Below are 16,262 nucleotides of genomic sequence, written 5' to 3'. Positions count from 1 at the left end.
TTGGTATAGAGATGTTAAGCATGTGGCCAGCCTTCCTGAGCAGTTTTGGTGTTTGAAGAGATTTAAATAGCTATATTTTTTATTCTGTAAAACTTCAGCTCTTAAAACTCCGCCACATACTAACTTGGTCATCTATAGCAGTTTATAACACTTTTTCTTGGTCCACATGCACTTTCCTGCATCCTCAGAAAAGAAATAGAGGTGGGGGTTGGGGAGAACTGGAGGAGGATCATCCTTTGTGGCTCCTTCTGTGTCACCTCTTCAGAGAATCTTCTTTTGGTGTTTTCAAATAAAGAATAATTGAAGCATGTTGAACACATCATTACTAAAACACATCTTATACAAATATTCTAAAAATAGATAAACCTTGGGTTTTTTTGACTCTGGAAGTTTTGTTCTTAAAAATCATTTATTTTCTTTTTTTCTTCTTTTATTTCAAACTTGATCAAATGTACTGCCTCACCTAGATTACTAAAAATAAGTCATTGGAACTATATTTATTATGCATTTGACCATGAATTTCCACTTAAACCTTCCATAAATAGAAGACTGTAGGTAGTCACTGCAAGCAAAGACATTTTGTGCGTGTGTTTCCTGTGGTTTTTCTGCAGTTTGAAAACGTTCTTCTAGGCCAGGTTTGATAATATGATGACTCTTGAGTCAAACTGTGTTTTTAATCAGTATTTGGGCTCAAGGTTATGAAATATACCTTTGAAAAAAATTTTAACCATTCCTTCACTCACTCATTCATTCATTCAACAAATGTTTTTAAAGTAGATGCTGCATGCCAGGACCTGTTCTGGCTCTGTGGATCCAGTGGTGATAAGAAAAGTTCCTGCCCCATAAAAGCTTAAGGTCTAGTAAGGGAGCAAAATACAGAACAGGCAACAGGCAAACGTGCAATTATGTTTTTGGGAAATAAATAAACATAAAGAGATGGCACACAATCAAAAAGGGGTGTCTTGTTTAGAGGGACAAGCTCAGAAAAGAGATTTGAATACTGTGATTAAGGAAGGCATTTTCTGGGTGAAAGAGTACCACATAGTCAGGAGAATAAGTGTAGAATTTTCTCCATTTCTAAAGTAGAACCAAGCTTAGAGTAGACCCAAGAACACAGAGAGAAAAATATTATGACTCAGTTCTTCAAAAGATCCCACAGAACAAGCCATTCTAAAACTTAACTACCTTTCTCTTGATTTCTAAGTTAGGATTTATATAGCTAGTTTGGACTTACTTGATCCTAATGCTTCATAGATGTATTTTCTAAAATATCCCATACATAGAAATCCTCAGGTTAGTTGAATGTTCTTTTAATCTCCAAGGGAATAGGGACCCACAAGGCCAGATCTCTATTCAACGTACCAAAACAGTAATGCATTAGATGACTCCTTATGAAGTGAGCAAATGGAGTGTGCCTTGATAGGCACACAACTTACTTTCAGAAGGTGACATAGGCATTGGGGAGAATCATACTTAGTGTGCCATTTTAAATGTTACTGCATAACAAGAAAATGCAACAGAGGGAAGGAATTGGAGGCCATAAAATACATTTCTGATGGCATCTACATTACTTATGATTTGCAGTTCATATAAATTCAGGTCTTCAAGTAAACCATTTTGGCGTCATGGGTTGAATTTATCTTGTAAGTTAGGGAAAAATCGAGTATAAATACGTATTTTATACTTTTATTTTCAACTACTAGAACATGTAGTTGCTTTAATCATCTAAATTATTAAAAATGTTTGTTTGGAAAAGGAAAAAAATCCGATGTATCGGCTTGGTAAATTTAACCTTCCTTTTAGGGACCTGGAAATGAAGGATAACTACTGGTTTTTCCTGTCCACTGTCTCTAGGAACATATGTGATGACTGTAACTGCTATCGATGCTGATGATCCAAATGCCCTAAATGGGATGTTGAGGTACAGAATCCTATCCCAGGCTCCCAGCACCCCTTCACCCAACATGTTCACCATCAACAACGAGACTGGTGATATCATCACAGTGGCAGCTGGACTCGATCGAGAAGTAAGCTGAACAAAATTTTATTTGTTTTTAAACATGAACAGTGTCACATATACTTTATCTCCAGGTAATCATATATTCATGTGTTAATTTTCATTACTAAATCTGCCATGCAGTTTTATAACTGAACTTCATATTGGTTGAATGATATATGTGTATTGACAAATCCTTGCTAGCCTGCACAATGTCTTATGTGATAATGAAGTTATGCCAACACTCTCTACTATCAAAATTTTAAATTCTTGGCATTTCCTCGAGTTTTTGTTTTTTTTGGGGGTACTCAGGATTGAACCCAGGGGTGCTTAACTCTGAGTCACATCCCCAGCCCTTTTTATTTTGCATTTTGAGACAGGGTGTCTCTGAATTACCTAGGGCCTCACTAAGTTGCTGAGGCTGGCTCTGAACTTGTCAACCTCTTGCCTCGCCTCCCACGCTGCAGGACTTATAGGTGTGGCATTGTTCCATCCCTCTGGGCTCTTCAGTTTATATGGCCAAAGGCTTTTGTGGGGAACTACATTTAATATCATTGCCAAATAATATACACATAAATTTAAGTAATGTGTAACATTTATATTTTTAAGATGCTGCAAATATCATATATGTGATTAGGTTTTTGATATTCCCTGTGGATAGCCTGATTAGTACAAAGCGATTATCTCCTTTATTGGCACTTGCCCCTTAACTGAGGTTACTTTATTCACCAGGTTTGAGTACTAGTAACTTCATTAATTCTACTAACAAACATTTAAAGATATAAGTTCAGAGAAACACACTTCTGGCATATTTTGTTGAAAAGGCACACACTGTTGAAAGCATTGAAATACCATGAAGTATCAAAATCTGAGAGCAAATAGTGATTGGGTAGATTTCCAGGTGAACCATCTCAGGGTGGCAACCTCAGCCTACAGTGTTCCTATGCAACTCTGTGTTTTGCTTCATGTGATTTCTTCTGCCAGGAAGTTCTTTCTTCTTTTTCCCCATCTTGATCCTTCCAGTTCCCCACATTTTGATTCAAGTTCTGCCTATACACTTTCCTGAAAAGTCTAGCCCTAATGAAACTTTTATGTCCTTTCTCTCCTCTGTCCTGACCATTTTCTTACTGATTCTCAAGGTCATTATTTCAGCCATCCATAATCATCGTGTGAGTGAATTATCAAAGTGCCAACTCATACAGATCCTTGCTTCCTACATTTCTGGCTGAGCCAGCTTTTACTCTAATGAGACCTCAGATTATGTATGTCAGAAGGAAACATTATACTCACCACAATAAATATTATTGACAGGGATTTTAGAAGTTGGTTTTTTTTGATGCTTTATTTGCTATAGGAGCATTCACTTGAATTGGATCGAAGAAAACACTACTTTTGCAATTAATTATATACACGAGATAGTGCCGGAAGCATTGTAATAAAGTAATATGAGCCAATCGAAATTACTTTATTCACAACTCAGCTGCAAGCTTAACTTAAGAGTCAGTGGTATGCCTGTGACAGTGTACCTATTAACTTCTGACTGCCAGCGATTCTTTTCCTGGGAATGTTTTGTATCAGAGATTGTTGAAATGAATTCAGATTTGGAGTACTACTTTGAGTTCAGTGATATTCGGAACATGTATGTCTTTTCACCTCTTATGTGAAATACTATTCTTATGTGCCAATAAACTCAGCATGGATGCCATATTTTATATGAGATTATGGGGTATTTTTCAATATTCTCTCTTGAATGCCAGGTTGCTCACATACCAAGGCGATTTAGCTCAGTTTGCAATCCTAATATTTCTCTTTCATTCACACTGTCATTATAAGATTCAGAAATGGGACCTCATCATGTTTTCATCTGTAATATTCCTATGTCACTTAGCCTGGCTGTTTTATGGCAAGAGAGAGGCAGGAAGAACTAAACATAGTTTTCCTACAGTAGTGTGACCATGTTTAAAAATCAAAGAGACTGTATTTAGTTTAAAGGTTGGAAGCTTGTAGTTAGGCCATAATCGTAGGTAAGTATATCTTCCAGTGACCAGAGAGGCTATTCACTGTCCCTTGGAGACACTTATGCAGAAATGAATTCCAGACTGCAGAATCATGGATTAGATACAATATGCAAAATTGTTTCTTGACAGCAAAATTATTAAACACAACAGTGAGTTACTAGAGGAAATTATAGAAAACCTTCCTTTTCTAAAAGTCACTTAACATAGAAAAAACATCTATCTTGGATGGTTTATGGTAATTTCTGCCTGAGGCCGGGGATAAATTACTTTGACTTTTTGAGGCCTCGCACAGGCTTGAAATTCTTTTATTTCTATTAGAATTCACAGTTTCTTTTTTGTCGAAAATCATTTTAGCTGTCATTCTCCCAGGGTATATGACACTTTTAAGGGATGGAAGTCCTGATCATTGAAATGCTTACTGAGATTCAGCCTTTGATTTTTCTTTAATCTGTGAGTTTAAAAAAAAAAAAAAAAATCATTTGTTCCTTAGATTCTCCATAAAGCTACACCACCACGTTATCCAGTCTTCAGGTTTTATCTTCATCGAACGGATTACTGGTGGTGACTTTTCCTGACATTTTCTTCTTTTTCCTAGCCTTGTCTCTTTATTCCTGTCGCCTGCTCTTTTTGCACAGACTGCCCATGACTGACTGCTTCCACGATTGAATTCGGGCTCTTCCTGTTCCAGGCTATTTGACCTTCATTAGCCTCTAACCTCAACTCCCGCTTCTGTAAACAGAGATCATAACATGAGGTGTATCATGGGGTGTCTGCGAAGATGGTGCAACATGGTGCACAAAGCGTTCAGCAGCGCCCAGGAAATCTTTGTGACGTTTTCCCGTTGCCCTCATGGATGGCAGCAGCATCTACTGCTTGACCAACCTCACTTTTACTCCTCGTCAGAATGTTTCTCATGGCAAAGAATGAATGATACTTCTGTTTTCCAAGCCTAATATTTTTTTTTTAACCTTCGACTCCTTGTTCTGGCCTGAGAGCGCCGTTTTCTGGGGCATGCCCAATCCTCCCTTCACTACAGGCTCTTCCATAACAGACAACTGTCCTGAGTCTCCACAGTACGGTGGCTCTCCACACCCTGTGAGGTCAAGTTGGAACTCTTTAGCCTGACATTCTAGGCCCTCTAGAGCCCTGGCCTCTCTGCTTCCTTCAGCTGATCCCTCCAAGATTTCTTACCTCCTGCTTTCAAACAAATGACGCCAAACCACTCATAGCACCACCTGCTTGTACAGCAGTGAAGCTTTGTATTCGATTACTGTTTCTTCTGCCTCAGTATCTCTTTCCCATTTCCATATGCCAGGCTGATCTTCATCCTTGGAGAGCCGATCTTCAACGTCTTCTCTGAGCACCCACAATGTCTCTGCCTCCTTTCTCATGCAGTGACTCTGGATTCCTGTTCCTAGCATTCAGCAGAGCAGGTGTTCCTCTTCTCTTGACCATGAACAGAAACTCTGAAGACATGTTGAAGTCATGAGACATCCTTCAGTTCAATACCCGACTTCTCAAAAGGGCAGCCCCCAGTTCAACTCTAACTTCTTCCTCATCTGCCTGGAATCTGGCCATCTGCCTGCTTCTCCTACTCAAGATGTGGTTTTTATTTTTTTATTTTTATTTTTTTAAATTTTTTTTTTTTTTTGAGATGGGTCTCACTCTGTTGCCTGGGCTGGTCTCAAACTCATGAGATTGGGTGTAGCAGGCTTTGCCACGTTCAGCTTGCAGATGTATGTGTTCTGATTTTCTTGGAGGGTGCTTGCATATTGGAGCAATGAATGTTACACTCTCAACTCAGAAAGATTTGTGTTCAGGTCTTATTTATGCCACTTATGGCTGCATATCTACGGCAAGCTTCCTCCTCTTGCTAAGACTCAGTTGCACCTTTGCAAAATGAAGATGAAAAATCCACCTTATAGGATTGTTGTGAGGACAGATGAAGTCATGTAGTGCTTAACATTGTCCCTGACACAAAATGCTCAATCTCAACTGAAGTTCTTGTTTTCTATTATCAGGGCCCTTAGAGCAGTGTCCACATACAGTAAGCATGAAAAAAAAAAAAAAAAAAAAAATTAGAGTGCAAATTTTCAAGATAGATGGTCCCTTTTCACAGATAAGGGACCTGGGAGTTAATTCTTTCTATGTGGGTCACAATCCTAAATTTTGGTGACATTATTATTCAACCTGGCTAGCTCCTGACCTCACCCATCCAAAAGCAAGTCTACCTTCTTAAATCTATGACTCAAGGTGAATTCTCTACTTCATGTGACCAGTGCCTTACCCCAGTCTCCTGAGGTTGTGGTCTAATTGCCTTTTCCATGTACAGGCACTCACTAGTCCCAATTCATTCAATCATCAAGCTCCTCTCAGTTTCACCCTACACACCTCCTGTATTCCTTCCTTCCTTCAAGCTTTGCAGTATGGTTGGGATGCCTCTATTAAAAAATCTTAAGAAATTGACATCCGTGGGGACCTGAATAACTAGGAAACCAAGGAGGGATGGATGATTATTTTTCTATATCATTTGTTCTTTTTGAATTTTTTACCATATGCATGTAGAATCTGTTCTAAAAAATAAAGTTAGTTTTAAAAATGAGCAATTAAAAATAATAAAAATAAAAACTCCTTGCATCACTTCTTCCTACCCTCAGTACAATTGCATTGTGTATTTGGTGCTGTGATTCATTATGGTCCCTGTCACTTAATAAAACCAAAGCCATATCTGATTTTATTTACTATTTTCTCCAAGTAAATATGGTATTACCTGTCATATAATAGAAGTCCAGAAAATGTTTGTCAAGTGAATAAGAATGTCTTTAACCTCCTCTTTCACTGGCTTCAATCTAGTTCAATGTTTTTTAAGTGTGCTCCCCATGCGTAATGGTTTTGGTTGGTACATGCAGAGAAGCCTGTTGGAAAAAAAGACCCCAAGCCTTTTATAGACACTACTCCATCAAGTACAGATACCAGAATCCAAAATCCAAAAATTTATTATGGTGAAATTAAAAAATGTATTATGTTTATTCTTTACAGTTATATTTATGGCAAGAAAAGCAGTTTTTCATTCATGGTACTGCTATAATAAATAAATTAAGCTTTTAAAAAGGATGATAAATAGGAAATGACTCATGGTACAGAATTACGAGGCTATGGGAGAATTGGGAAGATTATGTATGAATCACTGTGGTTTGAGAAATAGCTCATCTGTGCTCCCAGTATGTTTTAATAAATAATTATAGCTACCCATGTAAATAAGAAGATGGTTTTACCCTCACTTGGAAGGATTTTTCTAAGGTAATACAAAGCTGAAGGTTTCTTCTCCATTCATTTATCTACCCACAAAGTCGAGAGCATCCATTGCTTGTTTGCTGCCTGTCAGGCACTATGCTACATACTGATGAGACAGCCCAGAGCCCTGGGGTTGGGAGGGTGTGTGTTTGTGTGCACACAACACACACATGCATGATGGCGCAAGAACAGCATGTGATGTGATAACAGCCATATAAATTAAAAAGCTTGATAGAGATGTGTTGTGGGGTCACAATCTAGAAGACTGAAGAGCTCTGCCTCAAGGATTTTCAGAAGTCACTGACAAGGTGACTTTGAAGCTACATGTTTGGTAGGCTCAGAAGGAGGGAAGGACATTCTGGCCAGGGTTTCTCAACCAGAGAACTGTTGACATTTTCGGCTATATAATTCTTTGTTGTGGGGAATTGTCCTGTGCATGTTCTGCAGAATTTCTGGCCTCAACATATTAGATGTCAGAAATACTCCCTAGTTGTGACAACAAAAATGTCCCCTGGCAGACTACAGTCACCGTGGTTGAGAACCACTGGTCTAGGCAGGAGAATTGCCAAACACAATAGCATGGGGTCATGACAGGGCATTTTTGAAGATAAATATAAAAAGCTCAAAGTGCGGGGTGAATGAATGACAGAGGATAACATCGGTGAGTCACAGAGAGGGAAGGACTGATAACAAGCTGATGAGTTGAGATTTTATCCTGTCTCAAAAAGGAACTGGGGAAAAGTTGTATAGCAGAATTCCCTATGTGCATTATGAGACTATGAGGGTGAGAAGTCAGATTGTGAGGGAATCTAAACGTCAGTCATTCAGAACCAGATGCCCAGTGACTAATTTAGGCAAGAAGCACTGAATGATTTGATTGCTTAAAAAATAGGCTATCCAACCTTCCTTACTAAATATAAGACCATTTTACAATTAGGCATTTGAAAATGGAGATTATATTATTTACCAATTTAAGAGATGTATTTTAGAAATAACAATGTTCTCTTAAAATTTAAAGATTTCAAGACGAGCTTGAAGCAATAGGAGATCTCAAGAATTAGTTACTGATCCCAGTTATTTCAGCTCTGTGCAAAATTGTATGCATATGCTTATGTAATTTTTAAAATGTTCATGGAATAGACAAAAGCACTCTGTCTCCATATAATAGCTATGGAAGTTTGTTTTTTTTTTTTTTTTTTTTTTTAATCTTCTTTAAAAAATAAACTTTTTTTCTCTTTGATTTTTTTTTTTGAAAAAATGTTCATGTTTCTACAAACTAACATCTACCAAAAATGGCATTTCAAAAGTTGTAACAGATTTTTGTCTTCATAATTTTCAGTGGGGAAGCTGAACTGAATGCCCTGCAAAAAAATTCTCTCAGTAACCATGAGAGCATTGAACTGAAGTGACGCTCTAGACTGAGAAAGGAAACCACTGAGAAATACCGTACCCTACTTATGCATCCTAGTGAAGTGTCGTGGGTTCAGAAAAATTTAAATGGTTCAACCAACACTATTTGTTTGTGGGGATTTTATTTTTAATTCAGTAAAATGTGGTATTTTGTTTCTTAAGAAGACAAAAAAAATTAACTAAAATAAATAACTGGTAGAGGTTGGCTTTTGAGTAGGCAGAGACTAAAAATCTAATGGGTAGCTGTCCCTCCTACTCCTTTCTTTTCCTTGCCCTTCCCTCTAACAACTAAATCAAAAGCTACAATTTGTGTCTGTTCTGTCCAAGCTCCAGAAACCCCCTAAGAATGGCCATTCATAACGTTAGCTATATTTAGAATCAGGGGAAACCGCACTTTGCAGTGACAGTTGTTTTCTTTTGTTTTTGGTTTTGTTTTGTATGAAGGAGTGAGTCTGGTTCAGAATGTTTTTAACATTTATGAAAATGATCTATATATTTTTATCTGTGCCAACTTCCACAGAGATTCCAAATTATTTTAGATACAGTTTTTTGGCTAGGTTTTCCTAATATAAAACTTTGTCAGCCAGGGCTTGTAGACTTCTCAGACAATCACAAGGCTTGCTCTTAGATACATTACAGCTTGATTTGGCTCCTTTCTGAAATAGTCAGTCTGGAATTTGAAAGAACTGAATGCCTGTCAGATAGTAGTCATCTTCATGGAAATGATCCCATATCTATGTCCATTATAACTCTGTGCTCAAAACAGTGGACACGATGATTATCATGTCCAACTACCAATCCATTGAATATGCAATTATTAAATACTTGCTATGTTCCAGGACTATGTAAACATAAACCCTTTAATTAGTCTTGTGTGTATGTATTTGTGTGTGTGTGGTACTAGGGATCCAACCAAGGGGTGCTCTACCTCTGAGCTCCATCCTTCGCCCTTTTAATTTTTTTATTTTGAGACAACATCTTGCTAAATTGTCCAGGCTGACATTGAACTTTTGATCCTCCTGCCTCAGCCTCCCTAGTCACTGGGATTATAGGTGTGTACCACCATGCCCAGTTTGAATTAGCTTTTGACTTTAAGAATATATCTCTCCTACATAGTTTTGAATAATATGCACTAATGAGGATTAGGAGGAAATATCCTATCACCCCTCTTATAATAGAAATTATATTTATAAGAATATATAACAGGAAAATATATATGCATTATGAATTATGTATGCATTCTTCCCCCTTGCTTGAGCTTCTTCCTTATCCTTAAGCTCGGTAGAAATTAACACATGAGAAAGTAAATACAAACCAAAAGACTGGAATGCTTGATCACAGACTAGTGGAGAAAAGGGAAAGGTTGAACCAGATGGAGGTTTTAGCTTAGCTGTGAATTTCACACATCTGCAGCACATTCCTCACTACGAGGGGAAGTGCATACACACAGTTAAATCTCTCTAGACAAAGACCAGACCTGTGCTATGTAAGTTAAAGTAAACTGCACTTGGGAAATTTCAAGCAATGTTCATCAGAATGAAAGATGCTGTGCTCTCCGTGTGTAATAAAGAGCCATTCACAGAACAACTGTTATGTCTTCTTGAGGAATTAGTTTCATTTAAGTTGTTATCTTTATGTCTTTTTTAGAAAGTGCAACAGTATACGTTAATAATTCAAGCTACAGACATGGAAGGCAATCCCACATACGGCCTTTCAAACACAGCCACGGCCGTCATCACAGTGACAGATGTCAATGACAATCCTCCAGAGTTTACTGCCATGACAGTAAGTATGGCCTGTCACTCAAGGAACTTCAGGTCTGTGGTCCATTATGGGGAAGTTTTGTCATGAATAATAAATGCGTTAAATAGAAGAACTTGCTTGACCTGAGAGTAGAATGGCCACTGACTCAGAGAGACTTCTGTCACCAGGGCTTTAAATCAGGCATCTCAGTAGTTTTCTTCCCCGTCTTCAAGTTCATTGTTCTATATGTTAAAATGTGCTGCCTGGAACAGACATACTGAAAAAACTGGGTGCTGTTATAACAAAATACTTGCAAATATTTTCAGGTATGTGAACTACATTACTGATTTATGCTTCTTCTTCAGCATATAATTATCTCTATCTCAAGTAAAATTATTTCCATAGATAAGTTCTTTCCCCCAACCCCACATTAATCACCCAGATACTCATCAATTAACTATTGCTAATTTTAATATTAATGGAACTGCAACATAATTTGTAAAATACTGGGGTCTAAAAAGTGTGATAGTATTTTTAAAGTCAAATGTAAATTCTGTAATTACCTGCATTACCAATCTCTCTGTTTAGTGTAGATGATAAAGATTTAATGGGGCAGTTAAATCAGGGTAGTGTGTTTGTCAAGACAACTTGTCTTCCAGTGGTCCATATAGCTCCTCTGACTGACATTTGCCTTTCTTGTAGTTCTATGGTGAAGTTCCTGAGAACAGGGTGGATGTCATAGTAGCTAATTTAACTGTGACTGATAAGGATCAGCCCCATACGCCAGCCTGGAACGCTGTCTACAGAATCAGTGGTGGAGATCCTACAGGAAGGTTTGCCATTCAGACCGACCCAAACAGCAATGACGGGTTAGTCACCGTGGTAAAAGTAAGTGTTCCCCAGGACATTGATCTCTGGCAATCACTCAGCAGTAACCAGTAGATTTGCTGCCACTCTGTCATTTTGTTATTAAACCTTAGGGCCTTTTTCCCCAAACATTTTTAAATCTGAAATTCATATCTAATTGGTAAATTACGTGCTATGGGTTAATTGAGGTTGAGGCCAACATAGATACTCTCCCATTAACCTCAGAGGGTATTGTTTTAGAATCATAAAATCGGTTTGGACAACTTTACCAGTCTGAAAACAGGCCTGGCCTCAACCATCCTGATTGTCAGTATAGTTGATATATTAGTGTTCTATCACATCTAGAAGTTCTGATCTTCAGTTGATTCCTGTGGAGAATGACACACCACACATACATTCTTCATGGTCGCAGCTATTAAGAGTATTGGCAGGCAGTAAGTGAACCTGAAAATATCATAGAAGGAACATTGAATGAGCAGGCAAGAAAAGAAAGGGCCTATGTTTTTAAAAGGTTTTGTATTTATATTGCTATTTTAAATTCTTTTTTTTCCAAATCTTCAAGAAACTGATTATTCTGATCTTTGACGAGAGAGAGACAGAGAGAGAGAGAGAGAGAGAGAGAGTGCCAAACAAAATAATTTGGTGCCAGATGCAGAAAGAATGTTCTTCAGGCATAATAACACATAGCTGTAATGTATACGGTCTTCCCACAGAGCATCCCTACCTAGTGAAGAAAAGTACTACTCTGCCTCCCACTTAAATACTTAGTTTATAAGTACACCCAGGTGTTGGACTTTTAGGGAAATGTGCATCAAAGTGCCAATATTCAACAACCATGTACTATACATGCATGAATAGAGTGTGATGTGGTTTAGAAACTTAGTGGTCAAGAGCACCAGTCCCAGAACCCAGTTGTCTGTGTTCAAATTCCAGCCCCAACTCCTGGACCATGGCTAGTTATATAATCTCGGTTAACCTCAAATCCCTCATGCAGAAAGTGGGGCCAATGACAGCACCTAAGTCATGGCACTTTTGTGAGGGATGAATCAGCTTCATATGGTTCGAAGAACCTAGAACTGTGCCAATGCCATGAAGACAAATAAATGTCACATCACCGCAGTGGCTCATGGAATCCTTCAGGACACTGCAGTCTTCCTTTCTGGCTTCTTCTCTGGAAATACTTAAGGAAGGGAAGTTGAGTTGGGCTTGAGAGTGAGAGAAGAAAACTCTGTTTCAGGACTTGAGGAGGTGATCTAGGTTAGGAAACTCGTGCAGTTTATGTTAATAATGTAGCATTTTCGGGAGCTGCAGTTGTGGATCATCTTGGGCTACTAGTGAGGTCTGAGGGCTCTCTGTGCCCTTTCTCCGCTATTAGCACACAGTTCTGCCTGTTTTCACTTTCACTAGAAGGTAGTCAAGGGAAACTAAGGGAAAGTTCTGTTCCGTCACTCGATTCCCACAACATTCTTGTGACAACAGGATTCAAAGGGACTTTTGTTTTTTTGTTTTTACTTATTAATCATACTTGACAGTAGAATGTATTTTAACATGTCATACACAGAAGGAATATAACCTCCCATTCTTCTGGTTGTACATGATGTGGAATTCAGTGCAACTTTGGAAGTAAATATTTACAAGAAGGGTTATTTGTGCATTGCATTAATCTAAGAGTGTTGCCCCTAGATTCAAGAATTTTACAGACCAGTGAAACACTAAATTATTTTAGTTTGCTAAATAAAGGAGAAAGGAAAAAAAACCTTCCACCAAAAATTACTTTTATGTGTGTGTGCACATATTTGTACTTCAAACTGTACTGAAAATTATAAAAGATACTTAAACTATTCATAAAATTCACTTTTATGAAAAAAGATCATATTTCCTGTGGGGGCAGGGGTTGTTGTTTGTTGTATGTTTTTCAATTTATCCCAGACTAGAAAAAGCTTCCCTGGATGAGGAGTGATCTTGTACCAATATCTAAGAGTGCAGACCCTCATGTTCTTATCTGACTTCACGTTAGTTGGTATTTTTGGTCGATAATGCTATTTTTAAAATAATCAGTTTTTAGATATACCTAAATAAAAAAAAAATCTATGCAACGGTAATGTACGTTACTTGGTGAACGAAAATCTTTGATGTACCCAAGATTTATAAGTAACTTAAAGTTCAGTAAGTATTTCAGTCATTGACCAGGCTAATGCATATTTTCCAGAGAGTTGAGAGGAACTTTATTGTGCAGTGAATTAACAAAATTAAAGTTTAAGAAGTGGAGTTAATGGAATAAAATGCGGAATGTACATATTCTTATTTTTTAAAAGTATAATTTTCCTTTTATCTTTTCTTCTTTTCTTTTTCCAGCCAATCGACTTTGAAACGAATAGGATGTTTGTCCTTACTGTTGCTGCAGAAAATCAAGTGCCATTAGCCAAAGGAATCCAGCACCCACCTCAGTCCACTGCAACTGTGTCTGTCACAGTTATTGATGTGAATGAAAACCCTTATTTTGCCCCCAATCCCAAGATCATTCGCCAAGAAGAAGGACTTCACGCAGGTACCATGCTGACAACATTCACTGCTCAGGACCCAGATCGATATATGCAGCAGAATATTAGGTATGAAATGCTGCTCATGGTATTTTTTGTAATTTACATTCCATTTTGTGCCGTGCATAAAATGTATTTAATTTACCATTCATGTATCAATTGAAGAAAAAGCATTTTCTATATTTATTTCTGCCCCCTTTCCTTTTTAAGAAAAGGTAATTACTTAGCCTGTGCTTTTCAATTGAACACCTCAAAAAGTTGTACGGTGAGTATATTAGGAAACTTTCAAAAGCTTATGACCTTTCTCTCTCCTTCATGTCCAGAAGAAAATGAAACTTAGACCCAAACCAAATTCTCAGAGCTAATTATTTCATTTTTTACCTGTACAGTGAACTTTTAAAATGTATCTATAAAGATTTCCAACCTCAGCAAAATCTAATTTATCCTTCCTGATAAGAGAATCGATGATGGCAGAGCACACCCCATGTAACCGTTATCCATGGCTGGTGATGGTAATTCTTAAAATTAGCTCGCCATTTGTTTAACTTTTTTCCAAACTGAAGTTAACAGACAACTGCATTTGCTTTCCATTTCTTCATACATTGAAATTAAGATACTTAGATAGCTAATTAATAGTTATATTGAACTCCTACAGCTTTTACTTTTCAAAATACAGCATATTTCCTCCAAACTGTACATTGGTTATGTGAGCTTGAAATGTTCACCTCCTACCTCCAGTAAAAATAGATTTTAAGCTGATCACTCTGCTGATACAGATTGGAACTTGTGGGACTTTTTTGAAAAGATGTAGCTCAGAAACTTGGCCCATTGTGGGAGATCCTAGTAGGAATGGAATTACGTGGGATCTCTCCAGTGAGATTCATCTCTTCATGATGAGGTACTGAGCCTATTAGGAGTGGTCTGTGATATAAAGTTCAATTTCTATTATAATTTCTCTTAAGTCCTATGCATTAGGCCTATAGCTTCTTTGGAAGGTATATTCAAGCTGTTTATTTGCACCTTTGATATCTGTTGAAGTAAACAGGAACCTCATTGAGATCTGTCCAGTCCACCTTAGCCCACAATAGGGAGATTGTGCTCTTTGTCTTGTTCCCAAAATATCTATGGAATGTTTTCTGCATGCCTGACCAAACACTGCCTTTATGTACCTCACAAAATCACTGCTGCAGAAATACTTTTTCCATGTTAAAGCTCCATTTCTATCATCTCCAAAAATGCATGTTAATGAGCTGGTTGTATTTTTGCAATTAAACCTGTAAAATATGCTTTATCTTTTTAAGCTTCACATCAAAACAAAAATTAAACTTACTGCACTTTCATTTTGTAGATACACAAAATTATCTGATCCTGCCAATTGGCTAAAAATAGATCCTGTGAATGGCCAAATCACTACAATTGCTGTTTTGGACAGAGAATCGCCAAATGTGAAAAACAATATATATAATGCTACTTTCCTTGCTTCTGACAATGGTATGTAATTAAATGTATTTATGGTGTTACCCTGTACATTGGTTAAAGAGAGTAGAACCTCATGGTTCATGCATACAAACCAAGACTTTCTGTAATACTGAATTATCTAGAAAATGGACCTTTTTTGCACTTAGGCCCCAACTTAAAAGCATGCGTGCGCACGCGCACACACTTTTATTTTCATTTCCTATGAACCTTCTTATCTGTAATGAATCTTCTCCATGTCCACATGCCTTCCATGGTAGCCTGGTATACTGATTATAAACATTCATTGTTCTGTCTTGCCACACTTTGATGCCTGATTTACTATAACTCCAGTCAACTGTTAGTGTCCCCAGACTCTGTGTTTTTTGAGATGGTCTTTCTTTCAGTCCGTCTGTTTGCTGCCATCATTATGTGTGTCTCTCGTAATTGTCCTCTTTCTGACTCTCCACCACTGTGTGCCATGCACTAGGAAACTCTTAATTTGGGGTATAAATTGAGGGAAGTGAGAATGTGAGCATTAGGGTGTTGGATTTTAGAACAGATATTCTGACCCCTTTCAGATTTTCTTTGTGGATCTCTGCTGGGTTTGAGTTGGTTGAGATAAATAGGTAAGCACTTTTTTTTGTTTTTTTGATTTTTTTTTTTAGCTATCCAATATAAAAGGAGCTTACATAAACTTGATGATGATCTTTCTTGTTTTGTTAGTAGTTATTCTAAAATGTGCTTAAGAATGGGAGCTCTGGAGTTCTGCCTGATCCCCAGGACCCAGTCTTTGCTTCTGTCACTGTCTTAAGTATGTGATTGGTGATGGGGTTTTAATCTCTTTCCTTTTTTCTGATTTTTTTTTTTTTGTTATTTTTGTTAGTAAATTCAGTAATGGTATTTACTCTGTAGGGTTCTGAGGAAAATGTAATGACT

General features: G+C 37.5%; 1 protein-coding gene across 3 annotated transcripts in view; it reads left to right on the top strand.

The window, feature by feature from the left end:
* CDH2 (cadherin 2) overlaps positions 1–16,262 on the top strand; it is a 214,401-nt gene that overhangs the window by 156,877 nt on the left and 41,262 nt on the right. For all 3 annotated transcript variants that reach the window (XM_079109462.1, XM_079109463.1, XM_079109464.1), the window contains 5 exons: positions 1,855–2,027; positions 10,366–10,503; positions 11,164–11,349; positions 13,684–13,937; positions 15,217–15,359. In XM_079109462.1, coding sequence (XP_078965588.1) covers positions 1,855–2,027; positions 10,366–10,503; positions 11,164–11,349; positions 13,684–13,937; positions 15,217–15,359 — 894 coding nt within the window. The remainder of the gene's footprint in view (positions 1–1,854; positions 2,028–10,365; positions 10,504–11,163; positions 11,350–13,683; positions 13,938–15,216; positions 15,360–16,262) is intronic.

Source organism: Sciurus vulgaris (assembly GCF_902686455.1).
Source record: "Sciurus vulgaris genome assembly, chromosome: 13".
NCBI classification, from domain to species: domain Eukaryota; kingdom Metazoa; phylum Chordata; class Mammalia; order Rodentia; family Sciuridae; genus Sciurus; species Sciurus vulgaris.
Note: the sequence above shows the minus strand (reverse complement) of the source record. Positions and strands in the feature narration are given on the sequence as shown.